The sequence below is a fragment of the Drosophila kikkawai genome, chromosome 3R (genome assembly GCF_030179895.1).
Source record: "Drosophila kikkawai strain 14028-0561.14 chromosome 3R, DkikHiC1v2, whole genome shotgun sequence".
In the NCBI taxonomy this organism is placed as follows: domain Eukaryota; kingdom Metazoa; phylum Arthropoda; class Insecta; order Diptera; family Drosophilidae; genus Drosophila; species Drosophila kikkawai.
Genome location: NC_091731.1, coordinates 30,242,015 through 30,266,866, shown reverse-complemented (window position 1 = coordinate 30,266,866; position 24,852 = coordinate 30,242,015). Strand labels below are relative to the sequence as shown.

The window sequence follows — 24,852 nt, the reverse complement described above, 5'->3', positions numbered from 1 at the left end:
CTTCTCGTCTTTTAATATGCAAATCGAAAAGTTTTGCAATAAAATTACATTAAAGTACAATTTGTCTAAGCGCCAGTCGGATGTGGAATCGGGTGCTGGCAGGCGGCAGCTTAAGTGCTCCTGCCGGATGGATGCCAGCCCGTATCCGGAGTCCGTAGTCCTGCCGATCCGAGTGAATCAATCAACTGCGGAAATTATGTTAACAGCGGAAAAAGTTTCTTTCCGAAAGAATAAGACAAGTGTGTGGCACTCAAGGGGGCTTCAATTGTAATCGCCCCGAGAGTATGTATCTGTGTGTAATATATCATCGACTGACCGCAAATGGGACTCGGATGGGTGGCTGAAAAAAAGATGGGAAAAAGAATGTCGGTAATATCGGCAAGTGTGTGCCGAGGGCTTCAAGTATTCATCACTGTCACAGCGCAAGGGGACACCGCAGAACGGCAACTGGCAGCGGGCCGCTGCTCATGCTAATTATTTTACATTAAATTAAATAATGATTCACTTGGCTTCGGCAGCGACACGAAAGGAGTGCCAAAAGGTAGCTCGAATCCCGAAACTCCGCAGCAGCCTTCGCTTCGGAAAAGCCAAAGAAATCATCGGGGCACGTGACGCAATTTGCATAAATTTTTCCAGGCAGCCTTCGTCGTCACGGAAGCGAGCGCGTAATTTCAATTGCGGTTAAACAGCAGCCAAGTAGAAAAGTGGCAAAGTGGCTGCGGGACAGCAGCCATCAAGCAGCCCCATTTAGGGTTGCCAAAACCTAATGCCGACTTTATTGAAAACGAAGCCCCATTTGGATCGATATAATGGTCTTGGAATTTATTGAAAAATTATGAAAACCCGTTGGCCAGGTACCGCCCGTTCGATTTTCGTCGTTCGCCTCCGCCTTTTGGGTCAAAAAGTTATTTCGTTCGGTCTGGGTCCTAAGCAAACATTTGACCAACCGAAACATATCTATATCTATATTTTTGTGCATTTTTCCCTATTTGCTGTGGGATTTCTAATGAATTTGGCTCTCCCTCAACTGCTGGCCGAAGATAACGCAAAAGCGCTTGAAGTGTTTACTTGCGACAAATTGATGTGTTTGCCTAAGCACGAAATAATAAATTAAGTTTTCGGCCAGGCCGAGCTCCGAGCCCCGAGTCCGTTGTTTAGCCGGGCTGAGTGTGTCAGATAAGTTGGGCCACAAATAATAAGCACGCAAATACGAAAGGCTGGACTTGCAGAACCTGCATTCTAATTAATTTCCTTCTTCTTGTTTCCCTGCATTTCAGGTAAGCGAGCTCAGCATAACTCTTTAGTCCGATCCAGATGCAAGCCCAGACATTTCCACTTCACCCCAATCTGGAAGCCGGGAACAAAACACAGCCGAAGGCCTCCGATTCAAGTGGCGCACGAGGTAAATGTAAACTGAATCTCCAGCCGGAGGAGTGGGCCAGGCCAAATAGTGCCAATATTTTCTAAAAATAAAAGCAGACGCTCTTCGGCCACCAGAGCCCGGCAATATGCGGCGGCTAAACGTTTCCGTGCACGCGAAGACCCCGGCTTAACGGGGTCTAACCCACTCTAAGCCATCCCCGAGAGCCACCCCGACAGGCATCCCGACTTTGCATTCACTTCAGGCCAGGCCATTTCTTTACACTTTTCGTGTGCATTCATATTTTTTCTCCTTTCTAACGTTAATGTGGCCACAAATTGAAAAAGAAGCAAAGAGGCGAAATCAAAAGTTGCCCCAAAGAAATCTAGCCAAGAATTACACAGGGGAAAATAGGGGGTGTATAAATGTTTAAATGTTTCAATTTAAAAATCAGAGTACATTAATTAACTTCTTGAGCAATCTAGAATTGTTAATTTAGACTTGCTTAAAACAAATATGAAAACCCCTCCTTTAGTTTTTGAATTTATTCAGATTAGGCACAATTTTCTCTCTCTGCAGAATGTAGATGTGGCTATAAACAGAGCCAAAAAGGGAGTTTGGGCTACAAGGCGCACCTGAACTCAATAAAAGCTTCATTTTAGTTTGCTCAAGCAGCAGAAAAGTAGCAGAGAGGAAGGAGCAGAGGAGGAAAACAAAAACCAAAAATAAATTATTTAAGAAAAATATGTTTTACATAAAAAGGGAGCTACCGGGCGAAACAAAAGCAAGAAACACGGCTAAATAAACAGCGCTGCGACGGGGTATGGGGAGCGAGGAGACTTTCGCTCTGAAAGCTGAAATAAATGGCATGCAGTTGGAGCGTTGAAAATTGCAAAAGTAAACAACCCAAGTGGTTGGGTGGTGTGTCGGGTGGCTTTCGGGGCAACCGCAAAAAATAAAGCATGAAATCCGCGTTAAGGCAGCGCGCCCCAGCAGCGAAACAGTTGCATAAAGTTGTAAAAGTATTATGAAATTTCAAATAATAACTACATCTACATAGAGCGCCACAGAATAGAACCTGTGGGGTGATGTGAATAAGTTGCAAATAAAGTAGCACGTTAGGTTTTTACTTGTTGGGTTTTTTCGCTTTTCCTTTTCCGCTGCTTGCTGCTGCTGTTGTTTTCCTGTTCTGCTGGCCCTTTTTAATAATGTAGAAAAAAAAATCCATAAAACGCTATGGCAGACATAAAAAAATGTGTCGGCCGTAAAAGAGCGTCCACAATAACGAACAACAAATAAACCGAAGGTGAGGGTCGATTGCAACCGGCAGCTTAAAGCCACACCGTCAGATCTGGCCTTTAAGCCCCCGAAGATCTAATAAGATGATCGAACTGAACTCATTGGCTTACAAAATGCCCACAAATGGCTGTGAAAATTGCAATCCATTTATGCGTTCGGTCTCTGGGAAATGGGATATGGGAAAAGGGTAAGGGTAGGGGTAAGGGAAGCGGAGGCGTGGCCCCGCCCATGGGTATCAGCAGAGAGCCATAAATGTTGCAAATGTCAGAAATGTCAAGCCACCAACGGCAGCGGTTGGCTTCGCTTTTGGGCCTGGTCGGAACAATGGCGCCGGCAACTGGAAACTGAACTGACCCATTGTCAGTGGCCAGCAGCATGCAAAAATAAATGTCACACATGCAAAATAAATAGAACTGAAATGGGGCACAGGAAGGCGGCACTGAGGGGTGAGTCCTGCAGAGAGAGAGGATTGGGAGACACGGCCAAGTGGTCGGTTGAATGACAAATGCAAAGCATCTATCGTTTGGAGCACTGCAGATACCCTTGCTGGGAAATGACCTCAAAAGGTAAATTAAATTTCTGTCTAGTTACAAATATAGTCTACAAATTCCTCAAAATTATGTAAGGCTTTACAATATTATTTAAGATTTATTCAAAATATTTTTGTATTATTTTTTAAAATCCCATTTGAAGGATCATTGCTCTTCTCCTGAACATAAATGTATTTGTATTCCACATAGTAAAGACCTCAAATTATGGCTGACATTTTGGGCCCATTGCTCTGGTTCGAGTATCTCGCCATTTCTATGAGCCCCGTCGTTCTCTTCGGGGCTCATTTTGTTTCTGCCTCTGCATAAATTGAATATTTTGACATATGTAAGCGTGGCAGCAAGGACTCTCGGCGACGAAGAGGAGTGGTCCTGGCCCCTACAAAAATGAGCACAAATACATTTCCATGCATGCAGTTTTGGTTAAACTGTCAGACCACAAATCAGAAATACACTAACACCAGGGCGTCTGCGCCATTGTATTTATATGAATAACTACTGACAAAAGCGGTGGCATGGCCATGAGGACATCCACGTCCACGCCCACGAATGGGGGGCCGGACGAGATTTATGGATGCGAGATGGCGAGCTGCGAGGCGCTCCTAGTTGACTGTGTGCGGGTGGCTGCATGGATGTCATGCACTCCATATTTAATGAATGCCATAATGACTGCAGTGCAACGCATGAAATATTTATAGATGCGCCCGAACAGCGCCCAGGCATCATCCACTCGGCGCTTTAAGTGTTTGCTGGCAGCGGCTTTAAGCTCACTGGCAAACAGCTGCCGGGAATCCGAACGGAATTCACATTATACCCAATCGCAGGACACAGCCTTTGATCGGACTTTATGGCGGGCGGTGGTGGTCCTGTGGCGTTGGCCGCATTAAAATACGTAATTTCCTTTAATAAAGCCGCACAAATTTAATTAACCAGCCTGCAAATGCATTTACACCTTAATTATTAATTGAATTTAAATACATAAATACGCGTCCAGCCACAGCCTCTCACCCTCTCACCCCTCCTGCGTATGTAAAGGCTGCGAGACACATACAAAAAAAAAAATTGAATAATTTCAGCGTTTTCATCGAGGGGAAGTGTTGTAAATAGTTGTTATTGTCTTTGCCGCTGTTTGCGTCCCTTTGTAATTTAATATTTTTTCCGCCACTACAAGATAAAAAAAGAATCACAATGTAATTGACCAACACAAAGTTTTGTTAGCTCCTGGCGCAATTTCAATGCATTTTTTCACAATTATTCCCCGGCGAGTTTAATTCGTATTTAACTTGAATTCTTGTTAGTTTTATGGTTTCTGCGGTCATGTTCGTTTAACAACGCGATGTGGAGTCCCTTTTTTTGCAAAGAAAACGTGGCTTGACTGGGACATTATTGTTGAATTTGAAAAAAATCACAATGCTAAATTTTATTTAAAAATATCGAGGCAGCTGCAGGCCCTGAAATGTAATTGCATTAAGGCCTTTGCATAAAATTATTCTTGTGTGTAATGAATTAAAAATAAAGAATCTATGCACAGTCTGATAACTGACATATATCAATAACAAATTTAGGTAATATCCTGCGGGTTATATCATGGGATAGAAAAAATATAGTATTCATTTAATAATAAGTTGCATATTATGAAACTTCAAACGTAATACCTCATTAAAGCCTCGGGCCTTTCGAGATACTTTTCCTATGAATTCAATGCAGAAGTTTAATATATTTCTAAAACATCTACCGACCCTGTACCGTCTTAATAAATGTAACTTTTAATTGAATTAACTTTATAATTTAACAGAAAATATGTATGTTCATCCTGTTAATATGTAAGGAATTTGAAAAATGAGCATCGATTCCACATACGAATGCTTATATAGTTGGGAATTTAACTGCATTAATGCACTGCCAGCCACTCGGCTCTGGTATTTTCTGTAATCTGACACACGCATTTCAACTCCAGCGATTGTCTTTCTGGGCTTCAGGCCACACAGACATACCAAGGGGCAAAAGGACACGCTGCTATTTATGAACTCGCTTCTGAGAGTGGGCGTTGGGTGGCTCAGGGGGCGGTCTGGGCTCCTGGGCGCCGGCTAACTGTCAACGGCAACTGCGGCAGGGTAATGAAACCGCGAGGAATGCAAACCGGGGATCGCAGTCGCTGCGCTCGAACAAACAACGCAAGACACTTGAAATGAAATGGAAGCCAGTCGGTCGGCCGTCAGGAAGCTTGGTTAACGGCTGATGGCCTCACGAGTGGGCGAGTGGGTGGGTAAGCATGGCCCTGCGCAAATGTCATTATGTAACGGCGTATAATTAACCAAAAATCGTTTAAATGCGCGAACGGAATCCGCCCCGCCGACCACAATCTGCAAATTAAAAACGCAGCAGCAGCAGTTCGAGGGAAATGGTATGGGTATGGGAAAATGTGGAAAATTAAGCAGAATTTCCAGGTGACAGAATGGACCAGCAGTACACTCGAACAACAGTCTTTAAAATTTAAATTTACATTTTGAAACCTTTAGATATTTTTAAATATTAAAATAATAAATATACATAGAACCTGCTTTGATTTGTTTATTTTTATAATATTTTATATTACATATTCACCACATTTTCTTAAAATTTTTATAGCAAAAGTCTGTTTTTTATGAGTGTAGCCAGCGGAGCCGTGAGACTGTGACAGCGTGTTTACTTTGACATTAAATAAAGTTGTTTGACTGGACTGATTGTGCCGCCGAAGGAAGGAGCCATCACTTGTCCAACATGGCACGCATAAATAACAAATAAATCATTTATGGTCAGGGCAAAAACATTTATTGAGGCGCTGCCAGGCAAACAGACAACGTCAGCGGGACAAAGCGATTGTTGGGCAACATAAATTAATTAAAACTTTCTGCTCAACACTGGCGAGCAATGCCAAACTTTGCCTTGCCCAGGGGCAAAATCCTGGCTAACACACATACTCCCCACACCCCCGTCCTCCCAAAAAACACATACACACATACAGGACTCACACAATTGCCAAGAAAGGAATCGCAGTTGCTTCGATTAAGAAACGCTTGCCTGCGCTCGCATAAATGTCAAATTGAGGACACGAGTCGGGAACTGCAATCAGCAGCCAAGTGCAAATCTTTTCACTCCTTCGCTTATTCCTTCAGCATTTGCAAGTGTTACGTGTGTGCACTGAGAAAAATTCAATAAAAAAGATGATAATTGTGAGCATTTAAAGATAAAGTCTCCAGCATAAAGAGAAATATATAAAAATCTTTGATAAGTGCATTTACCAATAACTTTTTTATTAGAATTATAATACCTAAATCTTAATAGGTTTTTTCATAATTTCTTAAAAGAAAATTAGCTTTTCTGCTTCGTTTCTCTATGTGTGAACTGACAGTTTGCCGTTTTTAATTTGTCTTAAAATTTTAATTGCAACGACGTCGATGTTCAGAACGCTGGCAGGCAAGCGACGGGCAGCACACACACAATTCTCCCATTCTCATTTTCATTTCTTATTGACATGTCAATGCACCGCTCACATGTACGCACACACGGACACAGTGTGCAGTTTAAATATGGCTAAAAGCCAGCGAGAAAAATTCTATGGCATACCTTTGGGCGACCGAGGGTGTGTGGGGGTGGCCGGAAAGAAAATTAATTAAAAATGCGCAACAAACTTGCTGCGAAAAGTTTGCCCTCGTTTATGTTCGGTTTGTTCTCGCTCCTGGCTCCTTGTTCTTACTCGGCCCGAGTGCAAGTTAAATTTTCATCCCACTTATTCTAGGCTTCTCCCGCAGTAATTTCAGTGCATTTAAATATTCAGAAGCCAGAAGAACAACAAGTTTCCCACGTCACTCGTTCATTTGTTTGCCGTTTTGTGCTTATTTTAGCATACAACTTTTGACGTTTCCTCTATGCCAGATGCTTATCAATAATTTATTTATAAGCCTCACCTCAAAACACATGTTGTCAGTATGCCATGTTGCCCTCCACAGGCTCAGGCTCCATGTCTTGCCGTTGCTGTTGCTGCTGCTGTTGCTGCTGCTGTTGCTGCTGCTGTTGCTGGTTCTGCCGTTTTGTGTTTTATGGCCAGCAGAGTCTCATAGTTGGCTAACAAGTTGCTGCCAACTGGTAACTGGCAACTGGCAACTGCCAACCAGCGAAGTGGCACACATATGGGTAGAATGTTTGCTAGAGCCGGTCTGCATAATTTATGCTTTCGAAATGTGTTCATTTAGTTTTGCAAATTGTTGACATGAACAATCATTAGACCGTTGCACAGATTTCAGCATCATTTCACCCGTTAAAAGTTTAGCCAGAGAGCCAGTCAGCTAGAGAGCCAGTTGTCATGGCTTTCAGTGAAATTGCAAACATTCCTTGGCAGTGGAATTCAAGTTATTAGACCGGCTAATTTCTGATGCCAAATGCGAGTGACAGCAGTCAGCAGTCGTGTGTCTGATCACAACCCCTGGCAGGCAAGTCAAATTTTCTGTATTTGGTTGCTAAACAACTTAAGAACTTGACACTTGCCAGGCAAAATATTTTCATCAACAACTCAACAAAAATTAGCAAGTGTCAAAGATAAATAAAAGACGACGCACGACTCACCCGCCCATGCGCAGGGTAAACTATTTATTTGCCTGTTGAAATAGTGTCAAAGTGAGTGGACTCTTCACATGCGGGAAGCGGTTGCCACTGTCTTAGCCACCCGACCCCATTTCAGCCATCCCCATTGGCCCAAAGAAAACTTGACTAACTATGCAAATAAGACTGGCATGTGTATGTGTGGGGTTTACACAGGAAGGAAAATATCTAAGATATTAATTAATACATATATCTTATGAATGTAGAAGAAAAAAGATCATTACTACATAAATAATAATGAAATTTTCATAGTTATTCAAGGGATATAAATGTAAAGTCTTATGTTTTCCCCCAGTGTAGGCAGTTGAGGAGTTGTAGCCCCTCCGGCGACAGTTGGCGCAGAGTAAGTGCAGTTGGTAGAAATTAAGTAAGTTTTTAGCTGCAATTTTTGCCGAAACTATGTCAAGTTTGGTTTTAGTTGCCAGCAAAGTTTTTGCTTAAGAAAATGCCAAGTATAAGTATATCAAAGGAAGCTGGAAAAGCGCGACTCGGGACTCGAGGCCCGGGATGTAAGACACTAAGCAGACGTCGGCAGAACCTAATGAATTTCATGCATGACATGCAACTCACGAGTCGGAGTTGCAGTCGCTTAATTAAAACTATTAGGCGTGAGTCAAACTTGGCTGGGGAATAAGATTTGATGGCGTCACGCGCATGGCAGGTCCTGGCTCCTTCAAAGGCTACGCCCCCAGCAGCAGCAGCAGCCAATTTACATAGTTTCTTTAATGTTTGCTGCATAATTTTCACATTTTTCAGTGTCAAGCCCTGGCTGCATTGTCTCTCTGCCGCTCACACTCGCCAGCCCTTGGCTAACTGCTGGCGAGAAATCTTTTGCATGTTTCGGTCATATTCTAAAAATAATAGCACGCCACCGCCGCCCTGGGAGTCCCCTGAACCCCGGTCAAGTGTCCCACTTAGCCTGACCCTTCGTGTGATTTTTATGACCCGCCCAGCCAGCCGCAGATGAATCGTGTGGATATGGTGTATGCGGGTGCACTGCTGCACTGCGGGCTGCTGGCGAGAAAAATAGGGGGCGGTGTGTGGGAAATTATAACATTTGCCTGCAACTGAAAGCGAAAGCTTAACAAATTTCAGACCAGAGATTAGACAAAGCCAAGGAAACCCATTCGGATTTATGGGGCAGCAGGGATATGGCTTAGATAACATCTAATGTAATCCACTAAAGCGAGAGAAGATGAACGAAATGCTTAATAAATATTTATAGATTTTGTAAAAATTCATTTTATGGTCAATTTCTTTTCTCTAAGTTAAAAATAGAAGCCAAGAAAATATTTAGATAATACACGATTGCTTGTGGAATGACTATCTATCTGCTGCACTTGGCAAAATAATGAGAGCCACGGAAATGAACTTGTTTCAGTTGGTTGCAAACTTTTCGCTCGAGCGGTTGGACAAGATTGCCAGGCGATGGCGAAGTGGCTAAAAGCCCGGCCTTGCCAGCCCAGCTGAGTTATGGCCGCAGCGAAAAAAGTTTAATTCAAAAACTTGTACAAAAATGCACATTTAATGGAAATTTACAACCTGAAGTCGCGTCAGCGACAGCAACAGGAGTTTTCCCAGCACGGAAACCCAAAACAACCGCCACAAAGTTGCCCAGGGAGCGGAGTGCAGGGGAAAGGAGCGCAGAAAAGTGTTAACGGATTGTTTGTGCGCCAAATGGCTGGCAAGAATGAGGATGAGGATGAGAATGGAGATGGGGCTGGGATGTTATCCTGCAGTTGTCTGCCTTTGGCCCTGGTCCTGCGCCACCGGAAACGGAAATTGCGTAGCGCAGCCAAGTGCGTTGCAGTGGTGCAAAAAGCAGCGAGCCATAACGTGGACACCATGACGCCACCACCCCTCTCCATTCGCTTTCAACCCCTTTTCATTCGCCTTTCACCCCGCTCCCCTTCAATGGCTATGTTGCACAGGTGCTGCCGGGCAACCATTAACGCGTTTTGCATTTTTAAAGCGGTTCAGCGGCCAGGGGGAAATGTCAAGGCTGCGGTTTCTGGGAAATGGAGAGGAAATTATATCTGCGGATGAAATGGATCAGCCTGTGCGGCTTAGCTAGTTTAAAGGATCCGATTTGATTCCTAGAACCGTCTTAAAAATAATAACAGCAAGCAAAAGTACACGTTTTGTTAAATTAACTTAACGAGTAACAAAGTGATCTGTAGTTGAATTATTGCCCCATTTAAATAACTTTACCTTATGGAACCTCTTAAGGTCGATTTCTATACCCAATGATCTCTCGTTAGAGAATGGCTTGTAGATATATATAAGTCTAATATACAGCCCAAAGCATCTTAATATGCAACTGCTGCAACGACAATATTTTGTATTTAAAGTACTTGAAAGAAATTCGCATAATTAGGCGAAAACTTTAATTGAATTCGTAACGCAGCTACCTTCATTAGCATTATTCGCCATTACGACTGGACGGCCATCAGAAGATCATCCAATCAGCTCTTAACTCTCGACTCCTTAACAATGCAAAGCCATTTGCAAAACCAAATCAAAGCCAATGAAAATGCGAAAACTTTTTCATGTGCAATATCCCGCTGGCCAGATGAGCGAAAAGCGAAGAGCAAATGAAAATGGAGCACTCCATTTGCCACATGGCAAGAGTCCGAGTCCGAGTCCGAGTCCCAGTCCCAAACGCGGGCCCATTCCCATTTTCAATCCCAGTTTTCCTCGCAGTCTTTTGCACTGCACCGCAAGAGCCAAACAAATAAGAAATTAGTTGGGACGAAAGTTGTTGCAGCTGCAGCTTCGAATGAGAGAAAAATCGCAAACAGCGCTGAGGGGAAAAAAAAAGTTTTCCGCTAATGTCTTAATGTAAAAGTTTGTTAGCTGTAAGTGGTGGTGGTGGCGGTGGGTGGAGGCGTGGGGGCGTGGCCCTACCTGAGTGGGAGGTGCAACTTATGGCAACTTTTTAGCGAGCACGTTTGATTGAAATTTGTGGCAAATTGCTTCCAGCTGCAGCGAGCTGTAATGGAATGATCAAACTGCTATCAGTGAGCGGGGGCGCAACTATTGGAAATGAGGCATAAAAGGCGCCGCACTCTTATCAATTCCACCCCAAATGAGTGTAGCAACAACCTCTAGTCCCATCATCATCTCCTGCCCCGCCTCTGGCACACACGTATCTGCAGTTTGTGCAATGGCTGAATGGCAACAGCAAGAGCCAAACAAATTGCCAGCCATTACCAGCCAGAAGGGTAATTTTTACTTTTCCAGCTTTTCCAGGCGCTTTATTTGCCACCCAAATTTGTACGAATTGCTGCAGCACCACACCATCGCCCGGCAGTTGTGAAAACCAACAATGCTGCCGATGCTGTCGATTTGTAATAGGTGATTTGGCAAAGGAAATTGAGACATCAATAAATGTGGCTTGCCTTGGCTCGCTTTAAGTTGCCGAAGAAACATGGCCGGAGATTGAGAGCTCGGAGGATCAGGCCATATGCACAAAAATATTTCCACCTCTGAACGTTTCGTTTGCGTTGCGCATACGACATGTTGTCGGTGTGATGGCACTGGCAGTTGCACCGCAATACATTTGTTTGGTATTCAAGGTATTTCCCAATTTGTCAAGAGAAATATTTATTAATCAAACTACATTCGTATATATTTTATGTAATATTTTGTGTTCAGTGTTTATCCCTCAGAATTATCAGAGAACACTGGTTTCCCAAGGCAAGAAACCAAATTGCAATTGTCTTTGTACCAGTTCTAATTGCCCAAAATGCTTCTGTGGTGAACATTTCTCAGTCTTTGTCCTTCTTCCTTACCGAACTCACTCTGGATCTGGTAAATTGAACTTTATTGCCACGATTGGCTCAATAAACGTGACCAGGACATCGCTCTGGAAGCCAAATCAAGGCAGCTTTGTTGACCGGCTAAATTCGATATGACAATTTGACGAGGCAGCCGCAGGAAATGGCAGCAAAAATCGCAGTCTCAGTGCCAGAGGATACCAAGGAAAAACTAGTTTGATGCGTTTAAACCTTCCCTATATGGACACAACAAAAAGAGCAAAAAAACAGCGGGCATTATATGTGCGGTTTTTTTGTGTTGAATCAGAGCCACAACTGTTGGCCATACACAGATGATTGCGTTACCTCACGCCTGAAGTGTTCTTTTCGGTGACATATGCTGCAGGTGGGAATTCTAGACTGTTAAATGGTATTGCCTGAATTTCTTTAAAGCTTGATCTTTAAAGAATTGAAAAATAATAAAAACTACTTGGTAAAAATGCGATAATTCAAATTTATCAAGTAAAAGCTTAAGATTTTATAATATAAATCAACTTTAAAGAGTTTAACTAAAATAAACGAGTCGAAACTTTAAGAATATAGTATATAATTTAGTGTATAACAAAAAATAATAAGCAAACAATAGAGGGCTAACGAACGACATCACAAAATGCAAAAAGACAGCAGATGCAGATGGTACGCCCAAGCGGGGATGAGCTTAATGTTTGTGCAAAACATTAAAATAATAATCAAAACAATGATAATTGAAAGCACGCGCTGAGCAAAAAGAAGCCGACGGAAAAATGGAAAACAAATATCAGGATGTGTCACAGAACAGGCCCGCGCCATGGAAAATTCAGCTGCGGGCCAATCGGAAAATCATCTGGCATGTGGATAATTTCCAGCAGACTTGCCGCTGCATTAGCAAAAACACACTGACATGTACGACAATATAATCTGGCGACAATTTGCGCCTAAAAGTTGGCTGCATTTGTTGAATTGCAAACAAGCCTGGTTATTCCGCTAGAGCGCCGGCACATTGGCAAATCCAAATATTGTTGTAGCTGGCACCCCAGACTCTCTCTCACATATCATTTAAAATGCATAAATTTTGCCGCCTGCCGGGCATTACACAATTTTCGTTAACAGTTTTCGTTGCGAAAGTGTCGAGTGTTTGAGTTTGAACCGAGTTTTCCCACCAGCATTCCCAAAAAGCTAGCACAATGTCACACTGCAGAAAGTTTCTAAGTCTTAAAGTAATTTCTAAAAATTATATAAAGCTTAGTAGAAAAGACCATAAGCAAAGTAAATTAAAGTCATACTAAGATGATTTACAGTTTGTCAAGAAGTTTTTAATATTATCTAAGCCTTGCTTAAAATTTTTTCTACATTTTCTATTCGTATACTTTTTTTTCCCTGTGCACGCAAGACAAATACCAACACGGCCCGCGCCTTATTCATATATTATTTGCAGTCAAATTAAACCTAGCAGCTGTGAATTTTACATGTGTGCGGACGAACAAATTTTAGGCAAATATGAATTTGTAATACAATTGCGGAAAGTTCTGAGCAACGCTTCTGCTTAATTAAGTATGCCTGAAGTGGGCGTGGCCGCACGCTGCTAGATGTCGTCAAACGATTGAAATAATCAAATGAATTCCTATTACGTCATATTAACTTGGCCAGAAAGGCGACGGCAAGGGGACTGGACTGGACAGGACTGACTATTGACTCGGTTCCAACGAAAGTTTGACGGCAAAAAGTTGAGGCAATAATTTACACAAATTGGCAATTCTGCTGGCCGAATAATGTCCGTCAAGTTGGGCCATGCAGAAGTCAAAATTCGGTCAAAACTTTTCTCCGGCTGCCCCACAACTTGTTCTCACTTTATCGCATCTTTATCGGCTTCAGCTCGACAAACACGTCGCCGGGAAATTCAAATGATAAGGCTGTGGCTCAATCTGTGGGTGGTAATGGGTGGTGCTGGCTGCTGGGTGGTGGCTCTGGTCCTTAAAAGTGGGTGGCACTGGGCCAACGTGGGTGTTTTTGGGCTCTTTTCGGCTGCAGGGCATTGCGCGTTATGACAACATAAACGATATTTACTTTTTTCTGCCTGGCTATTGCCATTTCGCCTGCCATTTCTTTATTTCTCCCAATGCCGATGTCGATGCCTTTTATGCGAAGCTCTGCTTTCCCATCTAGCCTCTCTTTCGCCAAAGCTATGCCGCTCTTTTTCGGCCAAAGTTTTCGACTGTTTCTGTGTGCGGCGAATTCTTTTTGTTCGTTTCGTTTGGGTTCTTTTTCTACTTTTTGCTATTTGAAGTACTTCAAAGATTTTAGCATATTTTATTTGAATACTTTATTTCGTGAAATGCGTTAGTGTGTGTGTGTGTGTGGGAGCGAGAGGAGGGAGTAAGATTGAGCGAGATAAAGAGAGAGATGGTAGTGAAACGACATGACTTTTTCAGCTTTGTTGGCCCCACTTTTCCCCTACTAAGACCCCCCCTTCATATCCGCACTTCTAACTAGTTTCTATGTCTTTGGCGCAAAGTTTTGCCTTCAGTCGCTGTGAAATGAAATTTTTGAAAATTTTTCCGCGGGGAAATGAAAAAGTTTGTCCTGGTGGACACAATGCGGCTGCCTGGCCCCGATCTTTTCACCCCGGCGCAGCCACTTGTCCTACAAGTTCTAGTTAATATTACGCATACGCCGCGTATGCCCTTTTGACTTTTCGCCTAGACCCCAGTTCCTTCGACCATTTGCGTGTGCCAATGTGTAGGGAGAGCGCAGCTGCTGACGAGGTCCACAGGACGCACAAGACGGAGCAGGGAGTACGAAGCATGGAGCAAAGCGTGGGATAAGCAATAAAGGATAATGTCATTCAATGTTTTGTGTGTCCCGAAAAATAGCGAAAACAACAACGCCAACGACAACAACAACAACAACAACAACAGCAAAAGTGACAACAACCAAGGCAACGACAACAGTGGCAACAACCAAAGCGGAAACGCTTGCCATCGTCAGCGTCGTGCTCATCTTCCTTTGCTGTCGTTCTCGTTGTCATTGGCAATAGTTTCCTCTACACAGAGAAATATCATTGAAGGGAAACAGAAGAAAATAAAAGAAATAAAAAAACATTTAATAATAAAATGCAATCAAAAATTGTTAAATATATTTGTCATAAGTTTATATTTTTAAATATTCTATTTGGAATCTTTCCATTTCATATATTTCCTCGAAGGCAAAGCAATAGAAAACTGATCTCTTGGTTCCCAAATAGCATCAAATGGAACTATTTTTTCTCCGTGTACCGAATTTGTTGCTGTTTTCGGCTGTCGCAGCTTCTACTTTTAGCTCGCTTCTCCGCCAGACAATAGTCAAAAATGTCTTCATGTCGAGGGCGAGGAGCATAACAGAAATTCGCATTTGAAAAATACTTTCTTCATTTAACAACAATGTAAGGCGGCGGAGGGGTGGTAGGTGAGCGGAGGACACTGGCAGGGTGGCAAAGTGTTGGCATTACTGTAAATCGTTTTCGTTTTACGTTTCATAATGACAAAGACAGCGGCAGCGCGTCCAATGAAAGGCGAACCAAGTCGATTGACAGACAATGGGCGGAAATGAAAGAAGCGGCTCCCAAAAAAAAAATGAAACAAAGAGAAGTGTTTTTTAATGAGCGGTGTGGCTTTAACGCCAAGTAAATCGAATCGATAGTTTTCCTTTCATTAGCAAAGTATCTTTAATGGTAATCTATACTTATCAAATGAAAATAATCACATTGAATGGGATCGTAAGCTCTTTAAAAATATGCAATTGCCTTCGATTGTCGTCTCCATTGTGCCATTGTTTGGGGGAAAAGTGACTCAAGTTTCATGGGGAAACTTTTCACATAAGCGGATATACGGATAGGGAATTGATTTTTATACAAGCCAGTGAAAACTTTCAGCCGCTTCGGATGTATAAAATAAAAATAAAAAACAATCAGCAAAATGCTGGCGTCCCATATGCGCGACAAAAACACTTCACCCTGCCGACAGCTCATTTTCATCGGGATGAGAATTTTGCAGGAGAGGAGCCAGCGAGCAGGACATGCGGTGACATTTCGCCAAGAGGCGTTTGCGGGCGGGGCATATTTAAATCTAATTTCGTCACTCAACAAACAGCGACATGCTCACACATTCTCCATGCAACTGATGCTGATGTTACACCGTAAAAAAAATAATAGTCATTGGTTTTACAGATGACTGAATATATATTCCGTAACTATGATTTTTGAATTACCTTCAACACAAAGCTCCCTATTCATACTAAGTTTTATGACTTTATTAGAAGTAAATGAAAACGATATGAAGAACCAATTTAAGGGTTAATTTCGCCCTGTGTATTGACCCAGCTGCAGCTGCTTGCGACTCACTGTAATCGTGATTTCCTGTGCAGGCAGGACGAAAGGGTGGCAGGAATACTACGAGATAGAGCTGCGTCGGTGCCTGTCATTGTTGTTGTTGCTGCTGCTGCTGTCTTTGTTGGGCGCGTTAAAAATGTCACAGCGCATTGCATACTTATTGGCGCATGTGTTAATGCACCACCGCAACCGCCACACCACCCCCTTTCTCGTCACCTCTCTGACAGGCTAAATGTTACGCGCTGCATGCATTTGCGGCTGGCAAAATCCTACGGTTTTTCCCTTCACTTTTTTCCTCTATTTTGTTGCATTGTGTTCGACGTTTGCATATTCTTGGCTCGCTCGCACCCAGGGCCATGCGACCCTTTGTGGCAGGTGTTTGAATTAGCTTTCCGTGGGTTGGCTGGGCAAAGCTGCAGCACAATGGCTTGCAATTGCACAAAAGCTTATTAGGTTTTCTCCGGTGTGTGGGTGGGTGTGATTGCCATTTGGTTTCTGCTCGGCTGTGTGTGTGTATGTGAGTGTATAATACTTCTTTACAACAAATAATGCGCTTTGAGGTCGCGTGCTTCGCGTGTTTTAATCCATTCGCTTTTAGACCCGCTACTCCAGCTCCCTCAACTTCACCCTCTCCGGATCCAGGACCTGCAGCGCTTTTAACTGTGTGGCATTTTTACGCTTCGCTTTTAACGGCGGTAACGGCGGCTCCGAATCCATTTGACAATGTTAACAACAAAAGGAAACTCATATCCGAAAATGCAGTTTACTTTGATAAACAGAAGTAGTGGTTCCGCCGCGAAACTATTACGAGTTAGAAACATTTAAAGGTAGCCTAGTTTATGGACTAAGTTATGGGTTACGGAAAACTTTAAATTCTATGAGATATGAGCGAATATACAGAAAGTAGGTAAACTAAACGAGGAATTGATTGCAATGAATTCTTATCTAATTTTATGAATTCTCAGATATATAAACTCCAAGTAAAAGCTTAGAAAGATCTCATATAAATTGATTAACTTCTTGTTCTCAGTATTTAATGCTTAGCTCTAAGGTCTCTTCTGAAGAGTTAATATTCGATTAAATAAATTTCTTTCTAATTTTCCTGAGTTTTAAATTTCTTGGTATTTATTTCTGTAATTTGTCTCTTAAATGTTTTCAATATTTACCAGTGATTTTTCAGCTATCTTACCATTTTGGCCTCATTTATACATTTGTCTGACTGAGCCATGCATTTAATTCAGATAACAATGGCCAGCAAGGGCTCTTTTGGCTGAGTTGCCCTGGGCTATAATGTGGACTCGGGACACTCAAAACTGGATTGGAGGATGGCAGGGATTGCCGTACACGGCACTTTCAGCTTGAGCTGCTGTTGATTTAATTCAAGAGGCCATGCATTTCCAATGTCGAGGGCTCACATAAAAAATGTACAGCGATTCCAGGGCTGTTATCCCCTTTTTTCCCCGTAATTGCTTGGCTTTTTCGGACGATGCAAATACGAGTGGCACTGTAACATAATTTCCGTGCAAAATACATCAAAATGGAGCATCGTGGAAATCTCCATTTTCATATATGTAGACCTAAACTATGAGTGGCCCACACACACCCACACAGGAAAACGCTCAGGCAGATATGTTGATGTGGTTAGTTAGCATCTGTGTTTATATTTGTGTTTGCATTTTGCATTTTCTGTCGGTAAGAGATGATGCTGGGGCAGGAAGGGGGCAGCGTACACATGTCCATGTCCGTCACATTTGTCGGTGCACTTGCATTGGTGTTTACCTCCGTTCTACACCGCCTTTATCCTTTTTTTTTCCCTCTGTCGATTTGGCCTGGCACATTTGTGTTTGTTCAGCTACTTTTGCGGTTTGCCGCTTTTCGCGTACATCACTCCGGTTTAGACATATACGCCGCCGCGCCACGCCGCCGCCGCCGCCGATTTTTGCCTTATTTGACGCGCCGCCGCCAAATTATGAAAATAACGGCGCGCCGCGGCGCGCCGCTGGTGCGGCATCGGCGCAGCTTCAGCGCGGCCTTCAGTGTCATTGTTCTTTATAAAACTTAAAAAAAAATAAATAACTCATTAAAATGGCCTTTTTGCCTTATTTGACGCGCCGCCGCCGCCGGTTCTTTCTGACTACTACCCCGCCGCCGCCGAGTCATTTTGACCTCTACGCCGCCGCCGATGCCTTTAACCATCGGCGTAAACCTCTACTCCGGTTTTGGAAAAGCGCCAAAAAAAGAGATCCGGAAAAAAGTTTAAGTGGTCGCAAGGAAGAAGGACAACGAAGCCCTGACTCCGTGTTATAATTCGAGATAGATTGTTATGTGTGAACTTGTTTCGGAGGCTACTACTAGTCTTTTTGTAATAAACTATTTTGGGATATATTTTACAAAAGGTTTTGTATCCTTTAAATTGCTATTAAATACTCTTAATGATTAAGTTTTATACATAAATAAACTTGTCCAGAACTTTATTTATAGATTGTTCACTGATCGTTTACCAACAGATCCTAGTAAAATCCTGATAATTTCGATAGTTACTTACCTTTGAATGCCTCATCGTTCGCATTTGGTTAGATAATCCAGAGAGCGTAGAAAATGCATTAGAAGCGCCAGAAAATTGAAATGCATTACCATACAAATCTATAATTTCATCCAAATTAGAGCCCATTTTTATCACCATTCAATGCGATGTTTTCGAACAGGTTTCAGTGTGTGTGTGTTTCTGTGAGGGCGGGTGTTTCTGTGTTCGTACAACGGGGCGTATGCGCAATTTGATGTGCTCGCAATTCAATTAAATTCGGCAAATTAAAGCGAACTGGCAACGCTGAAGTGAAATTTAATTGCATGGGGGACCAGCTCCCACCTTTCGCTCTCGCCTTTCCCCTGGGGAGGTCAGGGCAAAATGCAGCACGTATTTATTAGCTGACGTGCATTGATGAAGGTCGAACCAACGAGTGCGTGATCCAGCGAAGCAGGCGGTGATTGGGGGTTGTTCTGTGAGGGAAATGATGCAGGAATAAGAACAGCAGCAGGAACAGGAGCAGGAGCAGGAGCAGCAGCTCGAACTGGAGCTGGCAAGGATTCCCTTCGGCCGCTGATTGACTCACGATTATGCAATAAAACAGCAGACGACAGGCAGGACAACGCTCAAATCCCCACAGAGACAATGGCCCGCAGACCGGGCCTGCATCCGTCTCTTTCGTTCCTTCGATTTGCCATCTCTCTCGCTGGGTGTTTGTGAGGGTTTCATTGGCTTCATTTCAACAGCAGCTTTTCAAAAGCTAAAACTTTTTTATGTCCAACTCATTAAAAATGTGCGGCAATGGACTTTATGCAGGCCAGCCCAGGGATCCTTGATTCCTTTCCGACTTTGGCTCAAGCTCCCTTCTGCTACCACACAAATACACACTGAAATATACCCGAAATCGGACACATATACAAGCACTAGAAAAAAAAGGAAGCCACTCTTTAAAATATATTAAAATTAATTAAATTTTCATTGGAAATATATGTGCAACAACAACACATATAATCTTAATATTATTTTTATAGCATTTTTAAATACATATTTTAATATTATAAAAAATTATTTTTCTGTATGTAGATTTTCGGATGTTTTTCGCTTGAATTTCCCGTATTTTGCCTGAATGCTAACGGTCGACCAAGTTGAAGCCAGAAAGCCAAATGCAATTTCCAAGTTTTTAATGTGCGAAATTTCTAATTTAAGATTTACGATATTTTTATGTCGAATTACGCAGCACAGCCAGCACCAGCACCCCCCTCCGCTGCCATTGATGTTCGCTCATTTTCGTGCTCTGGTGTTTGGCTGTGAATTCCTTTGGTTCCGGAAAGTTGGCCTGGCTTTTAATGGCAGCCGACTCTTTAATTGTGGGAACAGTGCGTAATGCAGGCCGCTATATACATATATAAATATACATACCGGATGGGTATATTTTTGGGCTCTTAATTATGGGCACGACCAAAGGTCAATGGTCGCCTTTTGATGCAAATTTTATGGACTGGAACTTAATTGGCCCGGACCATTGAATAGCATACACCCACGGAAGAGAACAGGAAGAGCTGGAAAATCTGCCCCGGGCAAATAAAATGCTCTGTCCAAATTGTTTTGCGACTGACCAATTGACTAAAACCAACAAAAATGTTGTAACTGGTGCAGATTTAATGGGCATTTGTTTTTCGGCGCGGTTCGGATTGGAGTTCCCATTCGGCCAGGGACTGCAGAGGAGGGTGAAAGGGTTGGGAAACGCAGCGATTGCAGCTGCAGTTTTGTTAGTTAGGGCAATAAATTGTTGGCTTCATTCGGATGGCTGCATAGAGCAAGGGGCCAGGGGCAGGGTCACGAACCAGGGGCCAGAGAAATGTGTCAGATGCAGAGATTGTATAAAATAAATTGGTCAGCGATTGATTTGGGGGATTTGCCGAACAATTTATTACCACCGAGATAAAGGCATTTGAGTGTCAACATCAAAATGGCAACATTCCATTCCAGTCGAATGCCCCACCCAGCCAAATATTTTCCCTTTAATCCTTTTTGCGTGACCTACACTTGAATAAATATATTGTAAATCATATAAAAATCAATTCTTACATTGATTTAAAAGTGTTATTATTCTTTCTTTTTGCTGATTCATCTTTAAAATTTACATTAACTAGTATATGCAATTTGTAGAGGCTTGAAAAATATTTCCCCATTTTTAGTGACCAATTTCAATCTTAAATCATTTCGCTGAGTGATTCTTTAAGGTCACATTTTACAGCACATTAGACAGACACCCAATTCCTGTGCAATTTAAACCGCTTAAGTGAAAAGAGAAGCGTTAACACGTGCTCCATGGCCAGACTGGGACCGAGGAGGTCCTCAATCCCCAGCGGTGCCCGAAAAAAGAAACCGCAAAAACCGTATCTCAATTGCAATCACTCAAAACAACGGAAATGACGCTTAGCACAACTTCCTGTCGCTCCGGCGGACAGACAAATGAAAGTATCCACAGCTATGGGACGACGCGCAGGCAAACCTCCTCCTCCTCCCGTTCGCCTCGCACCAGAGTTGTAATTCATGTCGCTGGGGGAGTTTTCTTTTTTGGCATATTTGTCAACTCTGTTTCCACTGCACACATGATGAGGTGAGGAGGGGCAGTAGCAGTGGGAATTTAGGGCCAGCCACGCCCTCCAGCCCAGGCCCACACACATCTGACTGGCACATTCAAGTGCAATTTCTGTGTAATGCGAAACTATGTCATTTCGGCAGGGACGCGAGCCGAAAAGCAAGCCCCAAGTCACCCAGAATACAGTCAAGCTGCCGTAAATCAAACTATCATAGTAATTGGGATTTACAAATAATAAATAAACACCTATACACTCAAAGAATATATCAATTATTTATCTGTTTAATTGATTTAAATTCAAAAGTAACAAGACATTTTCACAGTAACCCCTTGATCGCATCTTTGTAAATCTTAAAAGCCAGAAATCTTCTTAGAATTATTTCAATTTATAGATAACTGACTGTATTTGGCCGCAGCCTCTGCATGCAAACATGACACGTTGGCGCACTTGTGATGGCACTCGTGTCCACCTGGCAGCCGGCTCCTGGCTCCCAGTTCCGAGCGCCTGGCAGCTGGCAACGGGCGATTGCAGCTGCAACCGGATCCGGAACCAGAATCTCTGGCGCTGAGCTGGAGCTCGAGTGCCGAAAATAGCCGGCAACAACCGGCAAGCAAAGTGGCAACGAGAGTGACAGGCTCATGGTCTGGGCGGAGGGGTAGGAGAAGTTTTAGGGGAATCCCAGGCAGCCCAGCTGACAGGCGGCATTTGATAATGTCAAGCCCCAAATCAGCAACAGACACCAACCAACTGGGGGGTGATGGTAGAAGGCGAGCTAGCCGGGTTGGACAATTGCACGTTGCGATTTCAGCCAGTTGCCACTTGGTCGAGCACACATGGGCATCTCAAGTATCTGTCTGGGCCATCGTCGAGTGCGGTTCGTTCGCACGGCGAAACTAAGCAACTATAGTTTAACTCTTGCTCATCTCGTAATTGGCGCTAAATTTGTCTACCGCTTCTTGTCTTTACAGAACAGTTTCACATTTTTGTGGGCGACCTGAGTGCTGAAATCGAGACGCAACAGTTGAAAGATGCATTCACCCCATTTGGAGAAATATCGTAAGTACAGAGTATTATAGAATTGTAATAAAATAACAAAAGTATACTGGTTAGATATTCAGATACGAGAGGTAATCTATAAATCGTTAATGATTATACAAGAAAATAGTTCAAATTTAAAATTAAATGATCAATTTCTTGAATCCCCTTTTGATATTGTATGATATGACCCTATATGGCTTACTATAAGCTCGTTCGAAAGCACCAAAACTAGGTTGTTAAGGATTCTTGTACACTTCAAAACCTAAAGCGTTACCCGCCCTTCAAGTCCCCGTTTTGGCCAGCACATTAACTCCAATCAAAGAACATTTTGCCGCACTTGTGCCGTCCGAGAAAATTGTTAAATAAACAAGCAAACAGCAAATGAAGCCCCCGCCTTTCGCTCTTCACCCCCCAGGCCTCGAGCGGCCTATCTGCGCTTAATTTATGAATAATTAGCGAGCCGAGGGTGCATGTCGAAGGAAACCGCGAAATGTTGTGCCACAGCAACAGAAATCTCTCTTTTTCTGGCTTTGCTTTTGTTTCTCCTGCTGGTTTTTCAAAAGCACGAGTGAATGGACCATAGAAACGGTGGGGGAAACGGAGGCTTCCAGGCAACGGGCAATAAATTAATAATTTAATTTTCGACTTTTTTGTTTGAGCAGCAGGAGGGGTGATGGAGAGAGCAACAACAAACTGCAATGGGGACCAGTTGAAAGCCACAAGCAGCTGTCGACGCCGGGCAAACAAATGCCAGGCGAGTGGCCCAAAAAAATATTAGAGCAGAACAAGTGAAAGCAAATAAAACTGATTTATATACATACATACATACACCCCTGTTCAGGTGGGGCTATATACATATAAATATATATATATTTATGCTGCGCCTGCTCATCAGGTCAGTAACCAAACAAGGAAAAAAAAGACGTCCTGGGAGCGTGTTTCGCAGGCTTTTCATTTGCCACTTCCTTAATTAATGAGCATCAGCAGCCTTCGTCTCCATCTTCCAGGCGGCCCCTTGCTATTTGCTCTCTTTTCTTTTGAGAAACGTTGAACTCATTTTGCCAGAAACTATTTATTCGAGTGCACACAGAGAAAAAAAAACGAAGCCCTGGCTTAGAAAACGTTTACATAATATATACTTTAAATGTTAGAGTTTAACAAGAAAGGAAGCTAACTTCGGCACACCGAAGTTTGTATACCCTTGCAGATTGGTTTTGATGTTTATATTATAAATTTAAATGCTGAAAACACTCACAAAACAGAGTTTCATTACATTTTACTTATACTTATTATGTTTACAGTTTGACAGTTACAGTTTTACATTCCCAGCTTTACATTTTCTCCACATTTACAGATCGTTTATATGACAGCTATATGATATAGTTGTCCGATTTTCATAAAAATTTTACCAAAATTCTGAAATAATAAAAGAAGCTTATTTCTAAAAGTAGATAAGAATATGTTGAAAAACAACGAAGTTATAATTTTTTTCCTATTCTTTTTCCGATCGTTCCTATGGCAGCTATAAGATATAGTCGTCCGATTTTCATAAAATTTTTACCAAAATTCTGTAATAATATAAAGTGGCTATATCTCAAAAATGATGCAAAAATATTGAAAAACAGCCAAGTTATAATTTTTTTTCTAAAAATTTATCGAACATTTGTATGGGAGCTATATGATATAGTCGTCCGATCCGGCCCGTTCCGACATATATAGCAGTGAGAGTATATAGAAGACTCTATGCAAAGTTTCATTCAGATAGCTTTAAAACTGAGGGACTAGTTTGCGTAGAAACAGACAGACGGACAGACGGACAGACGGACAGATGGACAGACGGACAGACGGACAGACGGACATGGCTAGATCGACTCGGCTGTTGATGCTGATCAAGAATATATATACTTTATAGGGTCGGAAACGTCTCCTTCACTGCGTTGCAAACTTCTGACTGAAATTATAATACCCTGCAAGGGTATAAAAATGATTAAAATGCAGTATTTCAAGGGATGATTATTTTCAATAAGGCCGTGCTTTTCAGGAACTAGAATATATGTATATTTTTTTCTCCTAATAATTTATTGTTTAATTAGTCTAAAGGCAGCATAAGTTACCTTTATTAAATTCAGTTTTTTTTTTTCTCTGCTCAGGACCAAATGTACATTTAACATTTAGACGGTTTTGGTCTTTTGAAGTGCTCCGTGGATTTTTGGGCGCGGCTTGGCCCGCGGCTCTACATCTGCAAATACTGTTATTCCGCATGTTTATTTTATGGCGAGCGCAAATCTAGGAAATAATTACATTTTTCATCTACACCTGAAGTGTTTCTTTTCTGCCTTTAGGGCTCCCGAGAAACCTAGAGCTGGCGCAGCTTCAAAGACATCCTCGCTGGCAGCTCCTTTTGCCAGGACATCCTTCGTCGCTGGCTCTTAATTTATTGCTCTTTATGCCTTGAGTGCCCGCGTGGGAAATAATCGCAAATATGTTGTCGTCGCCGGCTTTACCTACTTTTCATCATCAGGTTAACAGCCCTCATGGGTGGATTTTTCATTTAGGAAGCTAAATTTATACAACAATTTTCGCCTCCCGCCCCGGCCAAGCCCGCCCACTTGGTTTTAATTAACTGACTCAACTTTGCCACTGCGGCGAACAGCAGAAAGTTTGCCAAGTGTAATATGT

The 24,852-nt window shown here is 42.5% G+C and overlaps 1 protein-coding gene across 1 annotated transcript in view; it reads left to right on the top strand.

Annotated features, from left to right (window-relative positions):
* The window catches only part of LOC108077621 (cytotoxic granule associated RNA binding protein TIA1), a 93,304-nt gene that overhangs the window by 29,663 nt on the left and 38,789 nt on the right, over positions 1–24,852 (top strand). Inside the window, 1 exon segment of the mRNA XM_070287311.1 lies at positions 22,104–22,191. Within this exon segment, the coding sequence (XP_070143412.1) occupies positions 22,104–22,191 (88 nt within the window).